Source organism: Symphalangus syndactylus, chromosome 4, assembly GCF_028878055.3.
Source record: "Symphalangus syndactylus isolate Jambi chromosome 4, NHGRI_mSymSyn1-v2.1_pri, whole genome shotgun sequence".
In the NCBI taxonomy this organism is placed as follows: domain Eukaryota; kingdom Metazoa; phylum Chordata; class Mammalia; order Primates; family Hylobatidae; genus Symphalangus; species Symphalangus syndactylus.
This window is the reverse complement of record NC_072426.2, coordinates 51,686,783-51,712,736: the sequence shown is the minus strand read 5'-3', so window position 1 is coordinate 51,712,736 and position 25,954 is coordinate 51,686,783. Positions and strand designations below refer to the sequence as shown.

General features: G+C 37.4%; 1 protein-coding gene across 15 annotated transcripts in view; it reads left to right on the top strand.

Annotated features, from left to right (window-relative positions):
• AFG2A (AFG2 AAA ATPase homolog A) overlaps positions 1 to 25,954 on the top strand; it is a 384,876-nt gene that overhangs the window by 98,996 nt on the left and 259,926 nt on the right. For all 15 annotated transcript variants that reach the window (XM_055274649.2, XM_055274648.2, XM_055274646.2 and 12 more), the window contains 2 exons: positions 19,871 to 19,924; positions 20,692 to 20,771. In XM_055274649.2, the coding sequence (XP_055130624.1) occupies positions 19,871 to 19,924; positions 20,692 to 20,771 (134 nt within the window). The remainder of the gene's footprint in view (positions 1 to 19,870; positions 19,925 to 20,691; positions 20,772 to 25,954) is intronic.

The window sequence follows — 25,954 nt, the reverse complement described above, 5'->3', positions numbered from 1 at the left end:
TCTGACAGGGATTTTCAGCAAATAATCATTCTAGTGAGTACAGGAATGTAATGAGCTTAGTATATCCTTGACTTTTTGGGAAATTTTCTCTATACTTGTCTCAGAGAAGAATTGTATAAAATAGATTTCATTTCCAGAAAAACCTGTGGTTTATTTAAAGTAGTGCACAATTCAGAGTACAGGTGCTCCCCAATTTAGGATGAATTTACTAAAGTTTTCTACTTTACAATGGTGTGAAAGTGATATGCACTCTGTGGAAATTATACTTCGAAGTTTAATCTTTTTTTTTTGAGACGAAGTCTCACTCTGTCACCCAGGCTGGAATGCAGTGGCGCGATCTTGGCTCACTGCAACATCTGCCTCCCGGGTTCAAGCAATTCTCTGCCTCCGCCTCCCAAGTATCTGGGGTTACAGGCATCCACCACTACGCCCGGCTAATTTTTGTATTTTTAGTAGAAACAGGGTTTCACCATGTAGGCCAGGCTGGTCTTGGACTCCCAACCTTGTGATCCACCCACCTTGGCCTCCCAAAGTGCTGGGATTACAGGCGTGAGCCACCGCGCCCGGCCCAAATTTTAATCTTTTACTGAGCTAGTGATATGCAGTACAGTACTCCCTCATGATGCTGGACAGTAACAGTGAGTCACAGCTCCCGGTCAGCCATGTGATCATGAGTGTACACAGCCAACATTCTAGAATGTACTGTGTTGCCACATCATTTTGTCCAACTGTAGGCCAGTGTAAGCATTCTAAGCATGTTTAAGGTGGGCTAATCTAAAATATGATGTTCAGTAGGTTAGGTGTATTCAGTGCTTTACGACTTAGGATATTTTCAATTTTTGATGAGTTTATCAGGACATAACCCCATTGTAAATCAAGGAGCATCTGTAATTACTATTCGTCATTTAACTAGATATATTAATATTCTCTTATCAAAGGTACAAGATAATCTGAAATTTAAAAATTCCAAATTCATCTTTAGGTTTCTGTTTTTAAATTTTTGCATGGAAAACTGCACAGCTCTTTTAATTACAGAATGTTTTAAGATTACAAATAAGGATAATGATTTTAAGAAGGTTAAGTGACGTTTCCAGGGTCTAAGTGGTGGTGATGGCACTGAAATTTAGTCTCAGAACTTTCTGACTCGAGAGTCTGAGCTCTTAACCACTTTATTACATGCTCTTCCATTTTCCTTTCTGTTTTTTTTTTTTTTTTTTTTAAATCTAGCGTCCGATGGCTTTTTTCATTAATTACACAAAGTTACCTGGGAAGGTAGTTTGAGTAGTTTCTGTAGGGTAGGTTCGGAGAAGTGGAAAGATGTTTCTGGGAACTGGTTTGAAAAGTAATTTTGTTTCTCTAGGACAAAGAAAACAGAAAAATAACATGGCTTTGGTCTAGGAGTAAAAGTTAATAGGAAAGGGCAATCACGGCCAAAGATACAGGAAACTGTTAAATGAAATAGTAGTGCCTGGAAAAAGACTGATGGTGGGGCAATGTGGAGCTTAAGATTTACCTGTTAGTATATAATTTGTGCCCTTGATATTGAGTACGTCACGATGAAAAGAACACTAAGCTGGGATTTACATTGCTTGGATTTACTTCCCAACCTTAGCACTTTTTAGTTTTGCAGCCTTAAGCAAGTTCTGTAAGTCTCATTTTTTTTCATCCAGAAAAGTATAACATTTGTACATTATAAGCTTTGGGGAGCATTATGTTTAAAAAGGCAAATGAAAAAGTTTTTGGGGGGCGTAACTCCCCACTCCTTGAGTGTGGGCTTCTTTCCAAAGAATTTAATATGGAAAGAGGGGAGGAGAAGAGCTACTATACAATGGTGAAACCTGACAAGCCGTGCCACAGCCAGATGATCAAGGTTAACATCTTCAGTGATTAAGTCATGTTGACAGTACAGTTGATGCTTTGAACAACATAATTTTTTTCAATACTTTTTTTTCAATACAGTTGCCCTTCATTATTGATGGGTTCCATAACCAAACACAGATTGAGAATACAATATTTGTGGTATATGGAAACTCCCAAATAAGGAGGGCTAACTATATGTCCTCAGGTTCCACAGGCTGACTGCGGGACTTGAGTATGTGTGCATTTTGGTATCCACAGTGGTCCTGGAACCAGTTCCCGTGGATACTGAGGAATGACTGTATATACCCTTGGATGATGTGGTGAGACTAGTACTTTACTTCTGTTGTCTTCCTCCTGAGTGCTCATAACCCCTCTCCAACCATGAGAAAAACTTTAGGCAAACCCAGGTTAAAAGACATTCTGCAAAATCGCTGACTCTAGTACTCTTCAAAACTGTGAAGGTTATCGAAAACAAGGAAAGTTTGAGAAACTGTCACCACCAAGACAGTACCCAAGGAAACATGATAGCTAAATGTAATGTTACAATATACTGGGTAGGGTGCTGGAATGAAAAAAAAAAAAGACATTAGGGAAAAACTAAGGAAATCTGAATAGCTAACTATGGTCTTTAGTTTAATAATATCTCAGTCTGGGTTCACTGATTGTAACAAATATACCATGCTAATATGAGATAGTAATAATAAGGGAAACAGTGTACATGGATGGGTGGGCATATGGGAGCTGTTTGTGCTCTCTGCTCAATTCTTCTGTAAATCTTAAACTTTGCTAAAAAATAAAATATATTTAAATAAATTCTGAGGTCAGTATAATAGATCTGGGGATATTGTAGATGAAGTAATTGAAGTGTAAAAGGCTATCTCTGAGTTCTGTACTGCAGTGAACAGGATGCATGGAGTAAGGCAAAGAAGAATCATGAAGAAGATTGTGGATTTCATGGGTGAGGGCTTTGGTGACCTCTCCTATTCATAGTCCCCCTGCCCATAATGATAATGGAAAGTTACTGGGAAAAGCCCTGAGAGGAACTTGGCTGGGGAACCTGGTTTGGGGCTGCCCCGAACTTGCCTGTTTCACTGCACTTCTCAGTTGAAGCCTATAAAGGTGTGTGTTAGTTCTGGCCCCAAACCCAGACCCCAACACTATAAAGAACTCTTTCTCTTAGTGTTTTGGTTATTTTTTCTTTCACCTTGAGTGCGGCTTCCAGTTTAGTCTCACCAGGAACTATGTCATTTCATGCCTTTTGTGGATCCTAACTCTGTATTCTCCTTCTATAGGTTTATTACTGTTCGGGCTTATCTAGAGTCTGAAATCTTTTAAGTTTCTATTTAATTTCCTTTAGAGTTTTGTTTTAACTTTAAAAATTCCGTTGACTTCAGCAAATAGTGTTGTGTGCCTTATTTGCTTAAATCGGCAGTTATTAACGTCAATATTAAACAAAGACATATACTTAGTTTTATCCCTGTTTGAATGACTGTTAGGGAATAACTAATAGGAATCTGTTATTCTTGGGACAAGTGGAATAGTTATTGTCCCATTGTCAGTTTTACAAGGTTGCGAAGAAGTTAGATCAGATTTACTTAAATTTGTCATTATTTGTACAGTATACTCTTAAAAAGTTGTGGCATCATATGTTAAGACTATATATATGTTAATTTTTTTGAGTTGGGCTTTTATCAGTTGATAAAGCTGATATATAAAAAAAGATGTCTTGATGTGAAAATATTCCATCAATAACATTTATCTGAAAGCAGAAAATGACAATAAGAACTATAACAAAACCTTTAGCGTTTGGAATCTAAGAAGACCTAGAGAGATTTAGAAAAAGAAGAATAATTTTAGACTGATAAGAAGTTTAAAAACAAGCACATTTTATTGTTGGGTTTAATTTTTATTCATGGATAAATTAGCTGATGTAGAGAGACTAGTTTTTTTTTTCCATCTCAATTCCTTTTTGAATGAAATTTAGAGATGAAATAAATATTACAATGTCATGTCTGTAATACTTTTAAAAATATTTATAAAAGTTTTACAATTGGAATAGCAAAAATAACACCTTCTGTGTGTCAGGCACTGTGCATAGTAAACAAATATATTAGATGGACTCCTCATTTTGTATCAACTCATTATTTAGTGGGAGAGATATTTGACTTATCAACTAATATGAAGAAACAGGTAACATAGAGTCTGCAGCTCTTGGTTGTTGATTGTATGTGAGAAATGAGAAAGAAAAGAAGTCAAAGGTGATAAAAATTTTTACTGTCAATGACTGGCAGATGGAAATATCCTAACTCCAGGGAGAAGAGGAGAAACAGGTTGGAGGTGAGAGAGAAAATACCAGTGTTGAGTTTGAAATGCCTTCGGGACAAAACGTTGAATATGTCCTAAAGGCAGTTGTATATATGGATTTGTAGCTCAAGAGGATGATTATTTCGAGAGATGAAAATATGGAAATGGAGATGAAAATGTGGAAATTGGAAACCAGTGTTAGATTTTGCAGAGAAGTCAGTAAAGGAGACTGAGAGTGACAAAAGTAGTCATTAATAACAGAAGGGGATTTCATGGGCATGTATATATGTGTAAATGCACATTTTACAACTTGCTTAATTGTAGCCAGCGTGGTCCCTGCAATGTAAGTTCTGAAGAAATGTGTCATTTTTCTTTTTCCTGAATAGAATGAATAAATTTGGCGAAGGATTGTATTATACTTTTTGAGAGGAACAGCTCGAATTCTGTTCCCTTCCCTGCCAGTCCCTCTTGCATTTCAGGGTTTTTACTTGCCCACAGCATTCTTGCCTAGTAATTAAAACCTATTTTCCAACTCTTTGAAGTGCTTTCCCAGAATGGCCTTCTGTATGTGCTGATACTGTACTTTTTATTAATTTTCAAGTTCCTTTACTCACATTACATATATGTAATTCTATCTCATGTGAGTTTGGGTTTTTATGAGCATATTCCATAACATTTAACCATAGTTAACACTTAGGTTAACTTGCCTTCCCCAGACACTTTAGAACTTATAAAAACTTAATTTGAATTGTAATAGCTAAAAGCACCAGGCAGGTGTCAGACACATTTAAAAAGCCCTTGGGAGGACTGAAAAAAACCCAGTAGTGATTAAAGGGGCAAAATTGTAAGGACATGAGGTGTAAATATTATGCTCGAGTTTGTGACTGATATAGTTTAAAATAATGAAGCACAGTAAAAAGATAAGTCAGGTTTACTTCTCACTAGATTAATAGAACAGCTGGACAAATATTTTCACATGTGTTTATGATATTTTTGTTATTTTGTAAACTTGGATACTTGAAATATTGGCCATAGAATGTTAAAAATAACGCTATTAAAAATAACTCAATTAATGGTACTTATTAATGGCAGTTTTTCTTGATCATTCTTATCAGTAAAGCACATGTTATCTAGGAGGTAAAATATGTGGCAATACTAACATACATTTTTAAAAGTAACATAACTTGTGAGCAAATATGGGACTCAGACTATACTATATATACCTAAACATTGTAGTTAGATATAAATGGTCTCTTGTTTATAATGGGTACTAATAAAATTCTTATTTTCAAATTAGCCTATGCTACCATTTATTAAGAAAGAATTAGACTTCACCTTTGCCACTCGATCTGCTCACCAGAAATACATTTGAATTTGAATTGCTGGTACTGTGTAAAATCTTGTGTTTTAAATTTAAAAAATTATTTTTAGCAGCCAGCTTTGTCTAGCCCCAAATTAACTTTCATCTAAAATCTTAACGGGACATTTCATTTCTCTTTTAAGGACTTAGAGAGAACAGGACGTCATAATTTTTAGAAAGAGTACTGGTTTGGAAACCACTATTCTGCATTCTTATCATTTCTGCCATTTAACTAGCTCTAGGACTTTTGGCATATTACTCAGCCTCTTTGTACTTTGCCTCAGTTTTAGGTGAGTAGGTTAAACTAAATGACTCCTAAAGCCCTTCTGCTAATAACATTCTATGAGTAGGTCACAGTACTTGTACTTTAATCTGTTGCATATCTTTTGTGCCAATGGTGGCCAAATATTTGGGGCAGTTTCTCTAACTGTCAAGTGTAACAGTTAAAAGACTTGTATCCCAGTTCTGCCATTTGCTAAGATGTGTGGCTTTGGACAAATTACTTCACCTCTTTGCACTTAATATTTTTTTCTGTAAAATTGTAGTAACTATACAACTCAGAAGACTGTTGCAAGCAGTAAAAGGGATAAGACATAGTAAGCATGTAGAAAGATTCCACAAAATTAATACATGCTGATTGCTGCTGTCTTCCATTTTTAAGAAATTGATGTATGTTTGACCTCAAATGCAGCAAAAAGTATGGCATCGCAGCTTATGATTCCGTAAGTTTTCTGTTAGTAGTAAAGTGTAATATTTATCTTTGAAAATGAATATAGACTTTTAAACTCTTTCTACCAAAATACAGTGATTTTTGGCAACTTAAACTTCAAGCTTAAAATAACCTCCCTTGGTAATGAAATTGCTCTGACTTCTCATAAAACTCAAGACCAGCGCAACATACGAGTTCAGCTACTTGGGTTGCATTTTGCAGGACATCTAGGTAAGATTCATCAACACATAGTTCTGTACAAAGTCATATTTTCTAGGGACTCTGCAGTCTTTTCATTATGCCTTATTAGTAACACTTAACTTGAATGATTCCCATGCATATTTTCTTCACAGTGCCAGATTTTCAAGTTAGAGTTTCAAATGTCTTAATTTTTTTTCTTTCTGTTTTGTTTTGTTTTGGAGGAAAAAGCATTGTTTCATTCTTATCCACAGGTCCTGTAGTCCACCTTTCTGTGGCAGTTGAGTGACCCTTCAGTTGGTTGAGGCTTTATACTATATTTTCACATTTTCAAACAAAATATCAAGAATGTTTACCTGTATGTTGGATATTTATTAGTAAACCATATTAATCATCTTTCTATTGATACCAAGATATTGGCATTGTACTCAGCAGAGAAAAAAATCATGAAATGACCATAATCTTGTACTTTCTAACATTGATGCCTAGGTTAGCTTCATCATCTACAGAGAACAATGACCATTTTTCCAGGTTCTCTAACGTCTTTCCTTCAGTTAAGCCAGATAATTAAAAAGCAGTAACATTGAGTTATATTGCCTGAATAAAGAAATCTCTTCGCTGGATTATTATTTTATGCCATATCCTTGACTTTTACAGACAATTGCTGTAAGAACAACAGCAATAATGTAGAGTTAGCATGATGGTAATCGCAATAAAAACAGTGACCCCAGCAATTTCTTTTCTGATTATTGTCAGGCCACAGTTTGCCTAGGTAGTTGCTCTAAACTGAGTAAAATCTGCATAAAAATTTCTTACCACCCCTAACCCCTAAACAAAAACACACTCTGCTGTTTATCTAAAGCTTGTTTTATTGGGTGGGCCCTGATCCTTGTTTTAGTGTTCACTTTCTTAATTCCTTGTCCACAGTCCCCTTTGTGTAAAACTTAATTTACCACATGTAAATGAAAAGTACTAGTTTTGTTTATTTGACTTTATATTATGTTATGAATAGGCATTTCTTGCTTTGTACTACAATCGTTTTTACAGCCCTATGCTACAGGCATTTCTTGCTTTGCCCTCTAGGACAAAGCAAGTATAGGGCTGTAGTATAGGGCTGTAAAAATGATTGTGCAAGGCGAAATTATGCAGAATGATCTTAATCAGTAGGAAAAATTACAAGTGTTACGTAACTTTTAAACATTTTTGTCAAAACGTTAAGAATGTTCATTCTTGGTTATAAATGTTTGAGGCAGTGCATTTTGGCTGTATAACAGATCCCTTGCTGGTTTCCCTACCTCTTAACTTATTTCTTTGACTAGCCCTTCATTCACACACTGACAGCCTAGTACTCCATTTTATGAGCACACAACAATTTATTTACTCATTTTTATATTAATTAATTTTTAAGACACTTCCAGCTTTTGTTTTTATTGTTGTTATAAACAGTGCTCAGTAATATTCTCATTCATTTTCTTTTGTATATTGGTAAGAGTTTCTCTAGGGTATATGTACCTAAAAGAAGTTGTTATTGTTATTGGAGATATGCCTTCAACATTACTAGATAGTTTGAAATTGCTTTTTTTGTGTGTCATTAATTTTTTTTGCTTAATTTTTATCAATTTTTAAAATATTTTGAAGATTGTTCACTCCTTAGCAATTGGATTGAAAATTGAAAAAGATTGGTCCAGCTCCCTAGCTAAGAATGAATTTCTAATTTTTAAAGGGATATTAACAAGAAGAATATGTGATAAAGACTTTATGTGGCATACACAGCCCAAAATATTTACTCTCTGGCTCTTTATATTTCGTCTTTTTAGATCCCACAATACGTGGAAAACTGCCTTCAAGTTTATTTACCTCAGTGACGGCTATGGGTGTAAACATTGTGTCGCTGTTACATGGTCTAACCTGTATCTAAAAATAAGCTTGTAAAATTGATTTGGTATTAAGTTGTTTCTTTTTCTTCAAAATCCTTAAAAGTATAAGAACATTTTGCCTCAGCATAATTAATGTTTCATTGTTTGTCTTTTTTTTAAGTTAAATCTGTTAAGCAGTTGCATTATTTAAAAAATTGAGATAATGAGGCCGGGCACAGTGGCTCACGCTTGTAATCCCAGCACTTTGGGAGGCCGAGGAGGGCGGATCACGAGGTCAGGAGATCGAGACCACGGTGAAACCCCGTCTCTACTAAAAACACAAAAAATTAGCCGGGCGTGGTGGCGGGCGCCTGTAGTCCCAGCTACTGGGAGAGGCTGAGGCAGGAGAATGGCGTGAACCCAGGAGGCGGAGCTTGCAGTGAGCCAAGATCGCGCCACTGCACTCCAGCCTGGGTGAAAAAACAAGACTCCTTCTCAAAAAAAAAAAAAAAAAAAAAAATTGAGATAATGGAAGTATTGGTGATTAAATTGTAATCATGAAGTCACTCTGTAGTATCTTAAGCTTAACAATAATTTTATTGTGGAAACATGATTGCTTACAGTTTAAGTACCAATGTACAAATAATTGATATACTAATTGTAAATAATTACTCATCTAAAACACTGTACCAAGCAAATCTTTGTTTACTTATGGATACATAATCACTTTATTTGTGTATTCTGTAGTTTGTAGATTTCAGTCAGTGATGTAACAATATTATCTGTCTTAAATGATAGATAATATTTTTAATTATTATTACTCTTCTTTTTTATGTTTTTTTAATTTATTATTATTTTTTTGAGACGGAGTCTTGCTTTGTTGCCCAGGCTGGAGTGCAGTGGCGCAATCTTGGCTCACTGCAAGCTCCACCTCCTGGGTTCACGCCATTCTCCTGCCTCAGCTTCCCAAGTAGCTGGGATTACAGGTGCCCGCCACCATGCCCAGCTAATTTATTTTTTGTATTTTTAGTAAAGACGGGGTTTCACCGTATTAGCCAGCATGGTCTCGATCTTCTGACCTCATGATCCACCCACCTCGGCCTCCCAAAGTGCTGGGATTACAGGCGTGAGCCACCACGCCCAGCCTATGATTACTCTTTTCATATATCTGTCTCCTAATTAGCCTCAAATATTGATTTTTAGACTGTGTATAATCTGTTACTCTGAAACAGGTTTTTTGGGTTTTTTTGTTTGTTTTTGTTTTTTTTTTTTTTGAGACGGAGTTTCACTCTTGTTGTCCAGGCTGGAGTGCAATGGCGTGATCTCGGCTCACAGCAACCTCTGCCTCCCAGGTTCAAGCGATTCTCCTGCCTGAGTCTCCGAAGATTGGATTACAGGCATGTGCTACCACTCCCAGCTAATTTTGTATTTTTAGTAGAGACGTGGTTTCTCCACGTTGGTCAGGCTGGCCTTGAACTCCTGACCTTAGGTGATCTGCCCACCTCAGCCTCCCAAAGTGCTGGGATTACAGGCATGAGCCACTGTACCTGGCCTGAAACAGTTTTTCAAAAAGATTAATCATCTTGGGTTAATAGAAAAAAATCAGGCAGAAAGATAAAACTACATCTGTCATTACTTAAGGATTCCTGTGTTTATGCTATTACATATCTCCCTCATCTTAATCAAATATGATGGATGGCAGTGTCCTTGGTGAAGCTGGATTCTGTCAGTCTGAACTTTGAGATGTTCTTCCTATCACTTTCTTATTTTTGCTGTTAACTTTTCTACCCTGATTCTCATATCTTCTAACCTACTCATCTGTGACCATATTATCATATTTCAATATTTTTGAAGCAGCATTGGGAAGGTAATTGTCTTACTTCAGGCTGCTCTAACAAAATAGCATCGAGTGGGTGGTTTAAACAACAGAAATGTATTTGTCACAATTCTGGAGGCTGGGAAGTCGAAGATCAAAGTGCTGGCAGATGAGTTTGCTGCCTGGCTTTCAGGTGGCCATCTTGTCATAGCCTCACATGGTGGAAAGGAGAGAGAGAGAGAGAGAGAGAGGGAGGGAGGGAGGGAGACACACTGATTAAAAAGCACATATGAGTGAGAACATAAAGTATTTGTTTTTTCTGTGCCTAGCTTATTGCACTTAACATAATGACCTCTCATTTTATCTATGTTGCTGCAGATGACGAGATCTCATTTTTTTTAATGGCTAAATAATAATTGATGAACACTTAGGTTGACTCCATACCCTGGCTGTTGTAAATAGTGCTACAATAGACATAGGAGTGCAGATATCTCTTTGATAGACTGGTTTCCTTTCTTTTGGTAGTATACCCAGTAGTGGAATTGCTAGATCATATGGTAGTTCTGTTTTTAGTTTTTTGAGGAACCTCCATACTGCTTTCCGTAAATGGCTATACTAATTTACATTCACATCTACAGTGTACACATGATTTCCTTTCTTTGCATCTTCTCCAGCATTTCTTATTTTTGTCTTTTTGATAATAACCATTCTAACTTGGGTAAGATAAGAGATCATTGTGGTCTTGATTTGCATTTCCATGATGATTAGTGATGTTGAACATTTTTTCATATACTTATTGGCCATCTTTCTTTTGCCCATTTTTTCAATTGGATTATTTATATTTGCTACGGAGTTGTTTGAATTCCTTTTGTTATTCTGGTTATTATTTCTTTGCTGGATAGGTAATTTGCTAATATTTTCTCTCATTCTGTAGATTGTCTCTACACTTTGTTAATTGTTTCCTTTGCTGTGCAGAAGCTGTTGAGGTAATTTGTCTTTTTTTTGGCTTTGTTACCTGTGCTTTTGAGGTCTTACCCAGACCACTGTTTTATAGCATTTCCTCAGTAATTTCTCCAAGTTTTCTTCTAGTAGTTTCATAGATTCAGGTCTTATGTTTAAGTGGCTTTTTTTTTTTTTCCTTTAGAGACAAGGTCTCACTCTGTCACCCGGGCTGGAGTGCAGTGGTGTGACCTTAGCTTACTTCAGCCTTGAACTCCAGGGTTCAAGCAATCTTCCTTTTCTTAGCCTCCTGAGCAGCTAGGAATACAGGTGTGCACCACTACACCTATTTTTTAAAATTATTGTTATTGTAGAGGTGAGGTCTTGCTATGTTGCGCAGGCTCAAACTTCTGGCCTCAAGTGATGCTCCCACCTCTGCTTCCTGAGTTGCTGGGATTACAGGAATGAGTCATGTGCCCAGCCACATTTGAGCCTTTAATACATTTTGAATTGATTTTTGTTTGTGGTGAAAAGTGTGGATTTAGTTTCATCCTTCTGCATATGGATAGTTACTTTTTCCAGTATCATTTGTTAGAAACTGTTCTTTCCCTAGTGTATGTTCTTGATGCCCTTGTCGAACATGAGTTGACCACAATGAATGTGGATTTATTTCTGGGTTCTCTCTTTTGTTTCATTGGTCTGTGTGCCTGTTTTTATGCCAGTACCGTGCTGTTTTATTACTGTAGCTTTGTAGTATAATTTAAAATCACTTTGTTTTATGCTTCCAGCTTCATTCTTTTAGCTCAGGATTGCTTTATCTACTCAGGGTCTTGTGTGGATCCATATGAAATTTAGGATTGCTTTTTCTATTTCTACCAAAGAATGCCCTTGGTATTTTGATAGGGATTGAGTTAAATCTGTAGATTGCTTTGGGTAGTGTAGACATTTTAACATTACTTACTCTAATTCATGAGCATGGGATATCTTTTCATTTTTTATGTGTGTCCTCTTTAGTTGTTTTTATCAGTGTTTTATATAGTTTTCCTTATAGAGATCTTTGACTTCTTTGGTCAAAGAAAAGTTATTCCTAGGTTTTTGTTTGTTTGTTTTGAAGTTATTGTAAGTGGAATTGCTTTCTTGAGTTCTTTTTCAGATTAATTGCTATTGGTGTATAGAAGTGCTACTGATTTTTGTATGTTGATTGTGTATCTGGGAATTTACTAAGTGAGTTCATTAGTTCTAAGAGTTTTTTGGTGGAGTCTTTAGGTTTTTCTACAAATGAGATTATGTCATCTGCAAACAAGCATAATTTGACTTCTTCCTTTTCAATTCAGATGCGCTTTATTTCTTTCTCTTTCCTAATTTTGGCCAAGACTTGCAGTATTATGTTGAATAGAAGTGGTAAAAGTGGGCATCCTTGCTTTGTTTCAGATCTTAGTGTAAAGGCTTTTCATTTTTCCCTGTTCCATATGATAGTAGCTATGGGCTTGTCATATATGGCCTTTATCAGATTGAAGTATGTTCCTTCAATACCCTGTTTATTGAAGGTTTTTATCATGAAGGGATGTTGAATTTTACCAAGTTTTTTCAGCATCTGTTGAAATGATCCTATGGTTTTTGTCCTTGATTCTGTCAATGCAGTGTTTAATGTTTATTGATTCGCATATGTTGACTCATCTTTGCATCCCTGGGATGAATCCCACTTGATTGTGGTGAATGATCTTTTTAATGTATTATTGAGTTTGGTTTGCTAGTATTTTTTGAAGATTTTAAAATCTGTGTTTATTGGAGATATTGATAGTTTTTTTGTTTGTCTTTGGTTTTGCTGTCATGGTAATGCTGCCTTCATTGAATAAATTTGAACATATTCTCCCTTCATTTTTTTTAAAATATTAATAATTAGCAGAGTTTGTGTTAATTCTTTAAATGTTCGGTAGAATTCAGCAGAGAAGACATCAAATCCTGTGCTTTTCTTTGATGGGAGACTTTTTATTGCTTCAATCTTCTTGTTATTGCTTTTCTGTTTTTTCATGGTTAAGTCTTGGTAAGTTGTATGTGTCCAGGAATTTATTCAATTCTTTTAGATTTTCCCATTTGTTGGAGTATAGTTGTTCATAATAGTCACTAATGATCTTTTGTATTTCTGTAGTATCAGTTGTAATTTTTTCTTTCTGTTCTCTGATTTTATTTATTTAGGTGTTCTATTTTTTAGGTAGTCTAGCCAAAGGTTTGTTGATTTTATGGTTTCAGAAATCAGCTTTTCATTCGTTGATCTTTTATTTTTTTTAGTCTGAATTTCATTTTTTTTGCTCTTTATTATTTGTTTTCTTGTACTAATTTTGGGTTTGGTTTGTTCTTGCTTTTCTAGTTCTTTGAAGTGCATTATTAGTTTCTTTGAAGTCTTCATATTTCTTTGATTTAGGTGTTTAAGGCTTTAAACTTCCCTCTTAGTACTGCTTTTGTGTATCTGTAGATTCTAGTATTTTGTGATTTATTTCACTGGTTTTGAGAAATTTTAAAATTTTCTTTGTTTTTGATGGACTCATTGGGCATTCAGAAATATGAACTGTACAGAAACTATACAGTTTCCAAAGTTGTTACTGATTTCTAGTTTTTGTTGTGGTGGTGGTTGTGGTCAAAAAAGATGCTTGATAGGATTTTGACTGTTTTGAATTTGTTGAGATTTATTTTGTGGTTAACGTATGGTCTATCCTGGATAATGTGCCATGTGCCGATAACAAGAATGTGTATATTCTGCAGCAGTTAGATGAAATGTTCCATAAATGTCTGTTAGGTCCCCTTGGTGTATAGTTTAACTCCAATGTTTGTTGATTTTTTGCCTGAACTGTTTGTTGCTGAAAGTGGGGCATTGCGGTCCCATGCAATTATTTTATTGCAGTCATTGCAGTCTGTCTCTCTCTTGAGAGCTATTAATATTTGCTTTATGTATTTGGGTGCTCCACTGTTGGGTGCATGTTTTTAGTTTTGTTATGTCTTCTTGCTGATTTGACTTTTCTAAATCATTATATAATGACTTTCTTTGTCTCTTTTCACAAGTTGTGACTTAAAGTCTGTTTTATCTGATATAAATATAGCTACTTTTGCTTTTTTTTGGTTTCCATTTGCGTGGAATATCATTTTTCCATTCCTTCACTGTTAGTCTATATGTGGTCTTATAGGTGAAGAGAGTTTCTTCTAGGCAGCATATAGTTGTGTCTTTTTTTTTTTTGAGATGGAGTCTCGCTCTTTCGCCCAGACTGGAGTGCAGTGGCACGCTCTCAGCTCACTGTAACCTCTGCGTCCTGGCTTTAAGCAATTCTCCTGCCTCACCTTTCTGAGTAACTAGGATTACAGGCACCTGCCACCACGCCCAGCTAATTTTTTTTTAGTAGAGATGGGGTTTCACCAAGTTGGTCAGGTTGGTCTCAAACTCCTGACCTAGTGATCCGTCCCAGCCTCCCAAAGTGCTGGGATTACAGGTGTGAGGGTCTTGTTTTTTAATCCATTCAGCCACTCTTGGTCTTTTAACTAGAGAATTTAGTCTATTTACATTCAATTTTAATATTGATAGGCAAGGCCTTACTTTGACCATTTTGATATTTTTTTTTTTTTGGTATTATGTAACTCTTCGTTTCCTTCTTTCTTACTGTCTTCTTTTGCGGCTGAGTGATTTTTCTCTGGTAGCATGTTTTAATTCGTTCTTTTTTATTTTTAGTGTATATATTATAGTTTTTAGCTTTGTAATTACCTTGAGTCTTATAAAAATATTATATTAATTATTTCAAACTGATACCAACTTAACTTTGATTGCAAGATAAGAAACAAATGAAAACAAAAATTTGTACACCTTAACTTCCTCTCCTCTGACATTTTGAATTTTTTATTTTACAACTTGCCGTTTTTATATTGCCTCTTAACAAATTGTACTTGTAATTATTTTTAATTGTTTTGTATTTTCTTTTTACTAAAGCTATAAGTGATTTAAGAACCATGATTATCATATTAGTATAACAATCACATTAATGTTCTTTTCATTTGGTTTGAAGAACTCCGATTAGCCTTTTTTATAGGACAGGTCTAGTAGTGATAAATTTCCTCAGCTTTTTTTTTTTTTTTTTTTGTGGCCTGGGGAAATCTTTATCTTGCCTTTATTTCTGAAAGATAGTTTTGCTGGGTACACTATTCTTTGTTAAGTTTTTTATTTTCTTTCAGCACTCTGAATAATTTCACTCCCTCTAACCCTAAGGTTGCCACTGAAAATTCTGCTGCCAAGTGTATTGGATCTCCCTTATATGTTATTTATTTCTTTTCTTTTGCTGCTTTCAGGATCCTTTATCTTTGATCTGTGTGAGTTTAATTATAAGTCTTGGGTTGTTTCTTATTTTGGAGAGGGGAAGTTGAGCCTGGTTGGTGACCTTTAACCTTCATGTACCTGGATATTTATATCTTTTCAAGCTTTGGAAAGTTTTTTGTTTTTCTTTGAATAAGCTTTCTACCGCTTTTTCTTTCTCAGTTTTTTTCTTTCATTTCAGTAACCTGAATATTTGTTCTTTTGATGTTGTCTCATAGCTCCCATAAACTGTTCATTTCTTTTCATTCCTTTTGCTTTTTTCTCCTCTGACTGTGTATTTTCAAATAGTTGGGCTTCAAGCTCACTGATTCTTCCTTTTGATCAATCCTGCTGTTGATATTCTCTATTCCATTTTTCATTTTGCTCATTGTATTTTCCAGCTCCAGAATTTTTGTTTGATTTTGTTTATGATTTCAGTATCTCTGTTAAATTTCCCTAATTCATTTCTGAATTGATTCTATTTTCTTGAAGTTCATTGAGCTCTCTTAAAACAGGTATTTTGAATTCCTAGTCTGAAAGATCACATATCTCTATCACTTTAGGGTTGGCCTCTGGCGCCTCGTGTCCATTTGTTGAGATCATATTACCCAGAATCTTCATGATGCTTGTGAAATTGCAGGCTGTCTGTGCGTTGAGGGATTATGTATTTATTTTAGTCTTCACAGTCTTCCTTTGTTTGTGCCTGTCCTTCTTTAGAGACCTTCCAAGGATTCTAAGCCAACTGAGTATTGTGTTTCCTGAGCCTGTGACCACTTCAGCTATCTAAACACTAGGAGACTGTATTAGGGTTCTCCAGAGGGATGGAACTAATAGGATTATGGGTATATGAAAAGGAGTTTATTAAGGAGAATTGACTCACATGATCACAAGTTAAAGTCCCACAGTTGGCCATCTATAAGCTGAGGAGCAATGAAACCAGTAGTGGCTCAGTTCAAGTCCCAAAGCCTCTAAGGTAGGGAAGCTGACAGTGTAGCCTTCAGTCTGTGGCTGAAGGCCTGAGAGCCAATGGCAAACCGCTGGTGTAGGTCCAAGAGTCCAAAGGGTGAAGAATCTGGAGTTTGATATTCAAGGGCAGGAAGCATCCAGCACAGATGAAAGCCAGAAGACTCAGCAAGCCAGCTTATTTCATCTTCTTCCGCCTGCTTTTTCTAGCAACACTGGCAGCAGATTGGATGGTACCCACCCATATTGAGGGTGGGGCTTTGTCTCCCAGTCCACTGACCCGAGTGTTAATCTCTTGCAGCAACATCCTCACAGACACAACCAGAAACAATATTTTGCATCCTTCAGTCCAATCAAGTTGACAATTAATATTTACCATCACAGAGACTCTGTGAGCCCAGGCTTGCCATAAATCTCACAGGGTCTCTTTGGTTGATATGGCTTTCTGGCCCAGATGGACCTGGGGTAGACCCAAGGCAGATACTCCGGCTGTGTGGAAATGCTGGCCAGGGATCTGAGTCCAGAAGACTGTCCCAGTCGCCCAGATGAGTGTGCCTTTCAGCATGTTTCTGCACAGGCAGGATGGGCTGGTAACTGCAGTAAGAGGGCCTAGAGTTGAGACTGGGCTGCTTTGGCATCTGCTGTGTGAAGGAGGCTGGCCCTGACTTATTTGCTCAGATCAGCATGCATCACTCAGCTGGTCGCTGCAAAAGTGCTTGACTGTATCGGGGGGTCTGGTACTGAGACTGGGCTCCCTTGGAATCTGCTGTGGGATGGAGGTTGGTGTTCTTGTCACATTGGCTCAGATGGGCATGTGTCTCCCAGCAGGTCCGTACATAGATGGGATAGCTCCCAGACTGCAGCAGGAGGGGCTGGAGCTAAGACTGGCCCCCCTTGGACTCCGCTATAGGGACGGATTTGGAAAGCTTGTCTTGTTGGCTCAGAGTGGAATGCATCTCCCAGCAGGTCTCAGCACAGATAGGATAGTTCCTTTACTGCACTGGGTGGGGCTTAGACTGGGTCTCCTCAGGATATGTTGTGGGATAGAGGCTGGTGAGCGTGTCAGGGAGGATCAGAGTCCCGGGCCATGAGATTTGTGTGAATCTCCCCCTGGGTTCTTGTGTAAGCAACTATAAGCTGGGATCTCAGCTAGGGAGGCCTGGAGCAGTTCCACAGTTCAACTTCCAGGTTCACTACTGAGACCAGTTATCAGTGGGCTAATGAGCTTTTCTGCCAGGGCATTAGTGTGCATGCTTTCTCTGAACCCTTTGGCAGATGATTTTGGTTGCAGGCTCAAGGTCAAATGGGGCTATAGTCAAGCCCCTTGAGGGACAGGGCTACTTCTGGGCTTGAATGCAAAAGCAAGCTCAGTGGAGCAGATCAGCCACTTGGGTGTTAGTATACCCTCTCAAAGTGACCCTCCTATGTCTTAGGGTTTCACAGTTGTGGATGGATGGATAATTCTTTTTATTGTGGGCATATATGAGCAGGTTACCTTCTATTTCGCCATCTTGGTGGTGTCACTCTATGAACTACATAAGAGAAATTGCTACACAGAATATATTGAGCGTCCTTTTTTTTATTAAGTCATTATCTTGAACATCAAAAATAGTAATGTTACTTTGGGTGGCCGAGGCGGGCAGATGACGAGGTCAGGAGATCGAGACCATCCTGACTAACACAGTGAAATGCTGTCTCTACTAAAAGTACAAAAAATTAGCCGGGCATGGTGGTGGGCACCTGTAGTCCCAGCTACTTGGGAGGCTGAGGCAAGAGAATGATGTGAACCCAGGAGGCGGAGCTTGCAGTGAGCCAAGATAGCACCACTGCAGTCCAGCCTGGGTGATAGTGCAAGACTCCATCTCAAAAAAAATTAGTAATGTTAAGTCAAATTTGAATTATTCTACACCCCACTCTCTCATTTTCACATTTTGCTGTCCACAACACATTAATTTTATATTTTTAATTGTTTTTGTGGCTATCTTCTCATTTCCATTGCACTCCTTTGCCTTAAACTTGTTCCTCATTATTTTCCCCTTTACTATTCTAAGCATTTTATAACTGTTCTCTTGACTTCTGGACTCTTAATGTTCCTCCTAACCATCTTTTATACTGTGGCCAGAATCATCTTTCATTAATATCTCTGTTACTACTTAACTTTCATAAAACCCTTCCTATTGCTTACAGGATAAAATCTGAACCCCTGTCTCCCACTTTAAGTAGCTTTATTGATTGCCACAATCTCCCTGCACCCTATGCTTCACGTGTAGTTAATTCTTATATCAGTTCTGTTCAAGTGTATTCATTGTATGTAATTTAAAAGTCAATGAACTCAGCGTAAAGACCTTAAGAGCTCTTCTACAACAAAGTTCATATAGTAACATCTATTTTGGCTCATCAGAGACCTTTTTCATTTCTTCCTGGGTCTTGATGTATTTCATATTTTTGAGGGTGTGGAATAAATCAGCTGAGGACTCACCTGAAATATTACTTTCTGTAGGAACATTTCTTGACGCTAAGGAGTTTCTTCTGTGTGTTTTGATGGTACCTGTGCATTGGTCTCTCATAGTACTTGTCATACTGTATGCTAATTTTCCTTGTAATATGGTGTTTTATATGAAGCCAAATACTGCTCATACCAGTTTGGGATTAGTTAACATTCTGCTAGGGCTTGCCTATGTGTTTCAGTCAGTCAGATTTTTAAAAATTAATATAAATTGTTTAGGAAATACTTACGTCAGTGTCTTGTCACATCCTTGGAATTGGCTGGACCCGTGATCTGCATGGAATAGAATATGAATCTTCTTCAAAGTAAGGGGTGTGTGTATGTGTTTGTGTGTGCATGCATGCTCGTGCACACACAGAGAGGGAGAGAGAGACACACACACACGTCTCTTGTTCTTTGGGATGTAGGAGGAACTGTGTCAGAATAGCCAGATGCTCGGAGAAATATCCCCACAGCTGAGGTCATCTATCATTATGGGACAATTTAATTCATAACTTCTTGTGGTGACTGTTTATCTTAAGAGAGTAGATATGTATGTGGTAAAAAAGAAAGTCTGCTGTGTTTCTTACAATAGTTGATATTCTAGGTACTTGAGAAATAAGAAAAATATTAAAGTTTAGAAATATTAATGTCAAAAAATGTGCATCTTCAGATCTGGTAAGTAGACCTGCTTAAAACTAGCCAGTGGTTAGGCCTGGGAAATGGCTGTTCCATCTTCTGTGCCTAGCACCACATCTGATATAGTGTAAAAATGTGGATAGAGTTACAGACAGATGATGAATAAGTTGTTAAAATATTATGATTAGTCACAGCCTTTCCTTTGTATTGATGTGTGGTTTTTGGAATATAGAATGGCTGTAACTTTTAAGGCATAAATAACACACAGAGAAAATAAGCATGCTAAAGGGATTAATAAGCAGATTTTGTTTATTTATTTTCTCTTTTGTGTATATTTTTTCTACTTCATTGGAAGAAATATACATGATTGCATTTATAAAGACACTGAGCAGTTGTTTTCTTCTCATGCAGGGGCCTGAATTAATGAATAAATATGTTGGTGAATCTGAAAGAGCAGTTAGAGAGGTAAGAAATTGTGCCTTTAGTGGCACTCAGCAAAGGAGAATCACACTTTTGTCCTCTGTGGCTTCCCTTTTGTTTTAGGTAACAGACTTTGGCATTTCCGAAGTCAGATCTTAGTGGTATTTTTTTTTTCTTCAGGTGAATATTATTTTATTATTTAAAAATGCAGTTTTGATCATCTGCAATACTTCAGTTTTGTTTTTAAACATCATATTACCAGCCCTTTTAAAACCATCATTTTTTCTGATAATAATAGCCAGCATTTCTGTTAAAATAGTTAATGCTGTTACTAATAGTTAATAATACCTATCATTTATTGAGCTCTTACTGTTTCAGGCATTGTGCCAAATGCTTTGTTCTTTTTCAAATTCAATTATTAAAATAACTTTCTGAGGTAGGCATTTATTATCTCCATTTTATAGATGTAGAAATCGAGGCTTACAGAAGTGAAGTTAACTGCTGAAAGTCACACAGTTACTAGTAGTGCTTCTGGGATTTTAACTGAAATTTTCTGATTGCTTGACTGAATTGCCTCCTTCACACCTAAATGAATATGTATTGGTAGTCTTGTCTCTTTAAGCACTATTGAAGGGGATACTTTTACATCCATTATAAATTTTTGAACATCTATTATAAGGTCTATACAAAGTGACTGGGCTTGTTGACTTGTATCTAATAGATTTGGTTCTAAATATAGTTTTAAAACAAACCAACTACAGAATTTTCTAGTGTTTGCTCATCTTTAGCTAATGTGGCACTCTTTCCACCAGACCTTCCGAAAAGCAAGAGCAGTGGCGCCTTCCATTATTTTCTTTGATGAACTGGATGCCTTAGCAGTTGAAAGGGGCAGGTAAGAAGTGTTTAATAGCACTGCTATTACATAATAATATGATGTTACATAATAATAGCAATTATGGTAAAAATAGCATTTCGTATACAACTTTTATCTATTAATACATTTGGCCTAAAATAGTTTTCAGTTTATGTAATTTTTTCCTCTTATACCCATTAAATTATTTCATGTAATCACTGTATAGTACTTTTATCTATATTGGATAAAAACCACTGATATCTGGGCATTTGAGTTAATTTTTATGGTTTATATCAACACATAGTTCTTAGTATTGTCTACCGAAATTAGGGTTATTGTAAACATATAATTAAAACTGTAAACAAAACTGGATTAATCATAATTCTTGTAGTAGAACAAAATTATAAAATATGTTATACAGATTTTAAAATTCTCTGAAATAAATGTTTCCTAAAATAAATAGAATATAAATTAGTATTAATAGTTTTGCTCCAAAATCTCAGGCAGTAAAGAAGATTATCTATGATGTCATTTCAAACAAATATATACACACCCACACACACATACACACACACACAGACACACACACATCAGAACTGTTCATAAGTATGTTTTTTTCCTCTACAAATGTATAGCGGTCCTTTAATATGTACTACAAGTGGTTCATGTTGGGTATTGTAAATTCATGTACTTTGTGCATAGCTTCTTGATGTGTATATTGATTATAAAATTTTTGTTGGTGGTAATTACAGTGAAGGGTGAAGACAATTTACAAGTGTCAGTAGTAAGTGTGATATGAAACATTGCTGTTATCATCCTTCTTAATTAGAGCTGCCTCATATGATGAGAGTATAAATTGTCATTAGGAACCTATCATTAGGAGGTAGACTGCTATATTAGTCCATTTTTATGCTGCTGATAAAGACATACTCGAGACTGGGTAATTTATAAAGAAAAAGAGGTTTAATGGACTCACAGTTCCATGTGGCTAGGAGACCTCACAATCATGGTGGAAGGTGAAAGACGTCTCTTAGGTGGTGACAGGCAAGACAGAATGAGAGCCAAGTGAAAGGAGAAACCCCTTATAAAACCATCAGATCGGGCTGGGCACCGTGGCTCACGCCTGTAATCCCAGCACTTTGGCAGGCCGAGGTGGGCGAATCATTTGAGGTCAGGAGTTTGAGACTAGCCTGGCCCACATGGTGAAACCCTGTCTCTACTAAAAATATAGAAATTAGCTGGGCGTGGTGGTGGGTGCCTGTAATTCCAGCTACTTGGGAGGCTGAGGCAGGAGAATTGCTTGAGGTGGAGGTTGTGGTGAGCTGAGACTGCACCATCACACCCCACCCTGGGCAACAAGAGCAAAACTCCATCTCAAAAAACAAAATGAAACAAAAAATCAGGTCTCGTGAGACTGATTCACTACCACGAAAACAGTATGGGGGAAACTGCCCCCATGATTCAGTTATCTCCCACTGGGTCCCTCCCACAACATGTGGGAATTATGGGAGCTACAATTCAAGATGAGATTTGGAGACACAGCCAAACCATATCATTCTTCCCCTGGCCCCTCAAAATCTCATGTCTTCACATTTCAAAATCATTCATGCCTTCTCAACAGTCCCTCAAAGTCTTAACTCATTTCAGCATTAACTCAAGTCCACAGACCAAAGTCTCATCTGAGACAAGTCAAGTCCCTTCCACCTATGAGCCTATAAAATCAAAAGCAAATTTGTTATGTCCTAGATATTATGGGGGTACAGGCATTGGATAAATACACCCGTTCCAAATGGGAGAAATTGGTCAAAATGAAAGGGCGAAAGGCCCCATGCAAGTCCAAAATCCAGCAGGGCAGTCAAATCTTAAAGCTTCAAAATGATCTCCTTTGATCCATGTCTCACATCCAGGTCACACTGATGCAAGAGAGGGGTTCCCATGGTCTTGGGCAGCTCTGCCTCTGTAGCTTTGCAGGGTACAGCCTCCCTCCGGCTGCTTTCACGGGCTGGTGTTGAGTATCTGCAGCAACACGGTGCCACAGGCACATGGTGCAAGCTGTCAGTAGACCTACCATTCTAGGATGTGGAGGATGGTGGCCCTCTTCTCACAGCTCCACTAGGTAATGCCCCAGTGGGGACTCTGTGTGGGAGCTCCAACCCCACATTTCCCTTCCACACTGCCCTAGCAGAGGTTCTCATGAGGGACCTGCCCCTGCAGCACACCTCTGCCTGAACATCCAGGGATTTCCAACATCTTCTGAAATGTAGGCGGAAGTTCCCAAACCTCAATTCTTGACTTCTGCACAACCGCAGGCTCAACTCCACGTGGAAGCTGCCAAGGCTTGGGGCTTGCACCCTCAGAAGCCACGGCCCAAGCTGTACCTTGGCCCCTTTTAGCCATGCCTGGAGTGGCTGGGATGCAGGGCACCAAGTCCTGAGGATGCACTCAGCAGTGGCGGGGCGGGGGGGGGCCCTGGACCTGGCCCAGAAAACCATTTTTCCCTCCTAGGTTTGCAGGCCTGTGATGGGAGGGGCTGCAGGGAAGGTCTCTGATCTTCCCTGGAGACATTTTCCCCCATTGTCTTGGCATTAGCATTTGGTTCCTTGTTACTTAGGCAAATTTCTGCAGCTGGCTTGAATTTCTCCCCAGGAAATGAGTTTTTCTTTTCTACTGTATCTTCAGGCTGCAAAACTCCAAACTTTTATGCCCTGTCACATCTTGACTGCTTTGCTGCTTAGAAATTTCTTCCATCAGATATCCCAAATAATCTCTCTCATGTTCAAAGTTCCACAGATCTCTAGGGCAGGGACAAAATGCCACCAGTCTCTTTGTATAGCAAGAGTAACATTTACTCCATTTCCCAGCAGGTTCCTCATTTTCATCTGAGACCACCTCAGCCTGGATTTTATTGTTCCATATTGCTGTCAGCATTTTGGTCAAAGCCACTTAACATGTCTCTAGGAAGTTCCAAATTTTCCCACATCTTCCTGTCTTCTGAGCCCTCCAAGTCTCTAGGAAGTTCCAAACTTTCCCACATTTTCCTGTTTTCTTCTGAGCCCTCCAAACTGTACCAACCTTCACCTGTTACTCAGTTCTAAAGTTGCTTCCACATTTTCGGGTATCTTTACAGCAGCACCCCACTCTACCATTACCAGTTTACTGGATTAGTCCATTTTTATACTACTATGAAGAAATGAAATACTCAAGGCTGGATAATTTATAAAGAAAAAGAGGTTTAATGAACTCATAGTTCCACATCGCTGGGTAGGCCTCACAATCATGGAGGAAGGTGAAGGAGGAACAAAGGCGTGTCTTATGTGGTGGCAGGCAAGAGAGCTTGTGCAGGGCAACTCCCCTTTATAAAACCATTAGATCTTGTGATGCTTATTCACTACCACAAGAACAGTGTGGGGGAAACCACCTCCATGATTCGATTACCTCCACCTGGCCCTGCCCTTGACACATGGTAGTACAATTCAAGGTGAGACTTGGGTGGAGACACAGTCAAACCATACCAGCTGCCATGCTTTCCACCCCCCTCACATTTGGTATTCCATACTTACCAGTCTTTTTGCTTTATGAAGTGAAGCACTCAAGCCCTTTTATTACTTACGTTTTAAGATGGCACAGAGTGTTACAAAGCTCAAGTTTACCTAACTACAAGAGAAGAAAAGCCAGAGAATTTTGCCGAAGTAGTGTGACCTTCCACAGTTACGTGACATCAGAGACATCTGGTTTTGGACCCTAAAAAGGAACAGGTGGGAGGGATATCCTGTTAAATATGAACCAGATGGGAGGTAGAATATGTAGCAAAGTTCTCATAAAATGTCTCTGAAATAAAGTGATGTGAGAAACCAGACAAGGCACTTTGTAGAAATATCTTGGTTTCATACGTGTTTAGCTCAGTAGGAATTACCAGATACATAAGAGATGCTAATGATTTGCAGCTTCTAGATACCATTTCCTCTGGTAGTCTACATCAAATTGAACTTTTCAGAGAACACATGTGTTTAGTGTGTACCTCCCTCTCTCAATGGCTCATCATGTGTTACTTAATGATGGGAGGTAGTTTACATACTGAGAAATTCAGTCATTAGTCAATTTCATTGTTGTGCAAACATCATAGAGTATACTTACTTATAAACTTGGATGGTGTAGCCTTCTACACTATATGCCATATGGCCTATTGCTAGGTAGTATAACAATCATCTGCAGTACTTTGATTTTGTTTTCAAACATCATATTACCAGCCTTTATTTTTATGAAATAAAGATTTTTTTAAAAACTATCATTTTTTTCTGATAATAATGGCCAGTATATCTGTTAAAATAGTCGATGTTGTTACTATTACTTAATCATACCTATCAATTATTGAGCTCTTACTATGTAAGCTATAGATATAGCAATAGGCCATGTGGTATAGCAATAGGCTATATTACCTATAACAGGTAGCCTGGTCCTAGGCTACCAACTTATACAGCATGTTATTGTACCGAATACCATTGTAGGCGGTGGTAACAAGATGGTTAGATTTGTGTATATAAACATACAAAAGTTAGAGTAAAAATACAGTACTAATGATCTTATGGTACCATCTTCATATATGTGATTGCCTTTGACCCAAACTTCATTATGTGGCACATGACTGTAGAAATAAATTCTATGCAATTTCTTTTGTACAGAAACATTTCTGGTCATAATTTATCAAGTTAGTTGGCATTTCAGAAAGCAAAGATGAAGTTCCATTCGAGGAAATAGAGTGCTGATGGGTCCCAATTAAAGAGTTTTGGTTGTACTCTATTTGCACTGAATCTTACGTGGTTTGTTTTTTGTAACCATAAAACTCTCATAAAGTGACCTTCTGTTTTCAGGTCTTCGTCTTTTTTTCCTAATTATATGATGGATCAGTATTGCCTATAAGTGATTGTTTTATCTAATTAGTTTGCTATTACTTGAAACCTAAAACAAAAGGTATTTTGTTCATTTTTTTGTTCTTTGGCTATTTGAATTGAACACAATGGAAACTGAAAAACAACTACTGATAGATATACAAGAAATATAAAATTCCCAAGATACTAAACTAATTTTATGCATTGTTAAACTACTCATGGAATAGGAAAACAGAAAAATTTCATAAACTAGGAGGCATTTCTATGTAATATTAGGCTGTAAACAGTCACCGATTTAATTTGTCCAAAGCTATCATCTGTTTTCTATGAGAACAT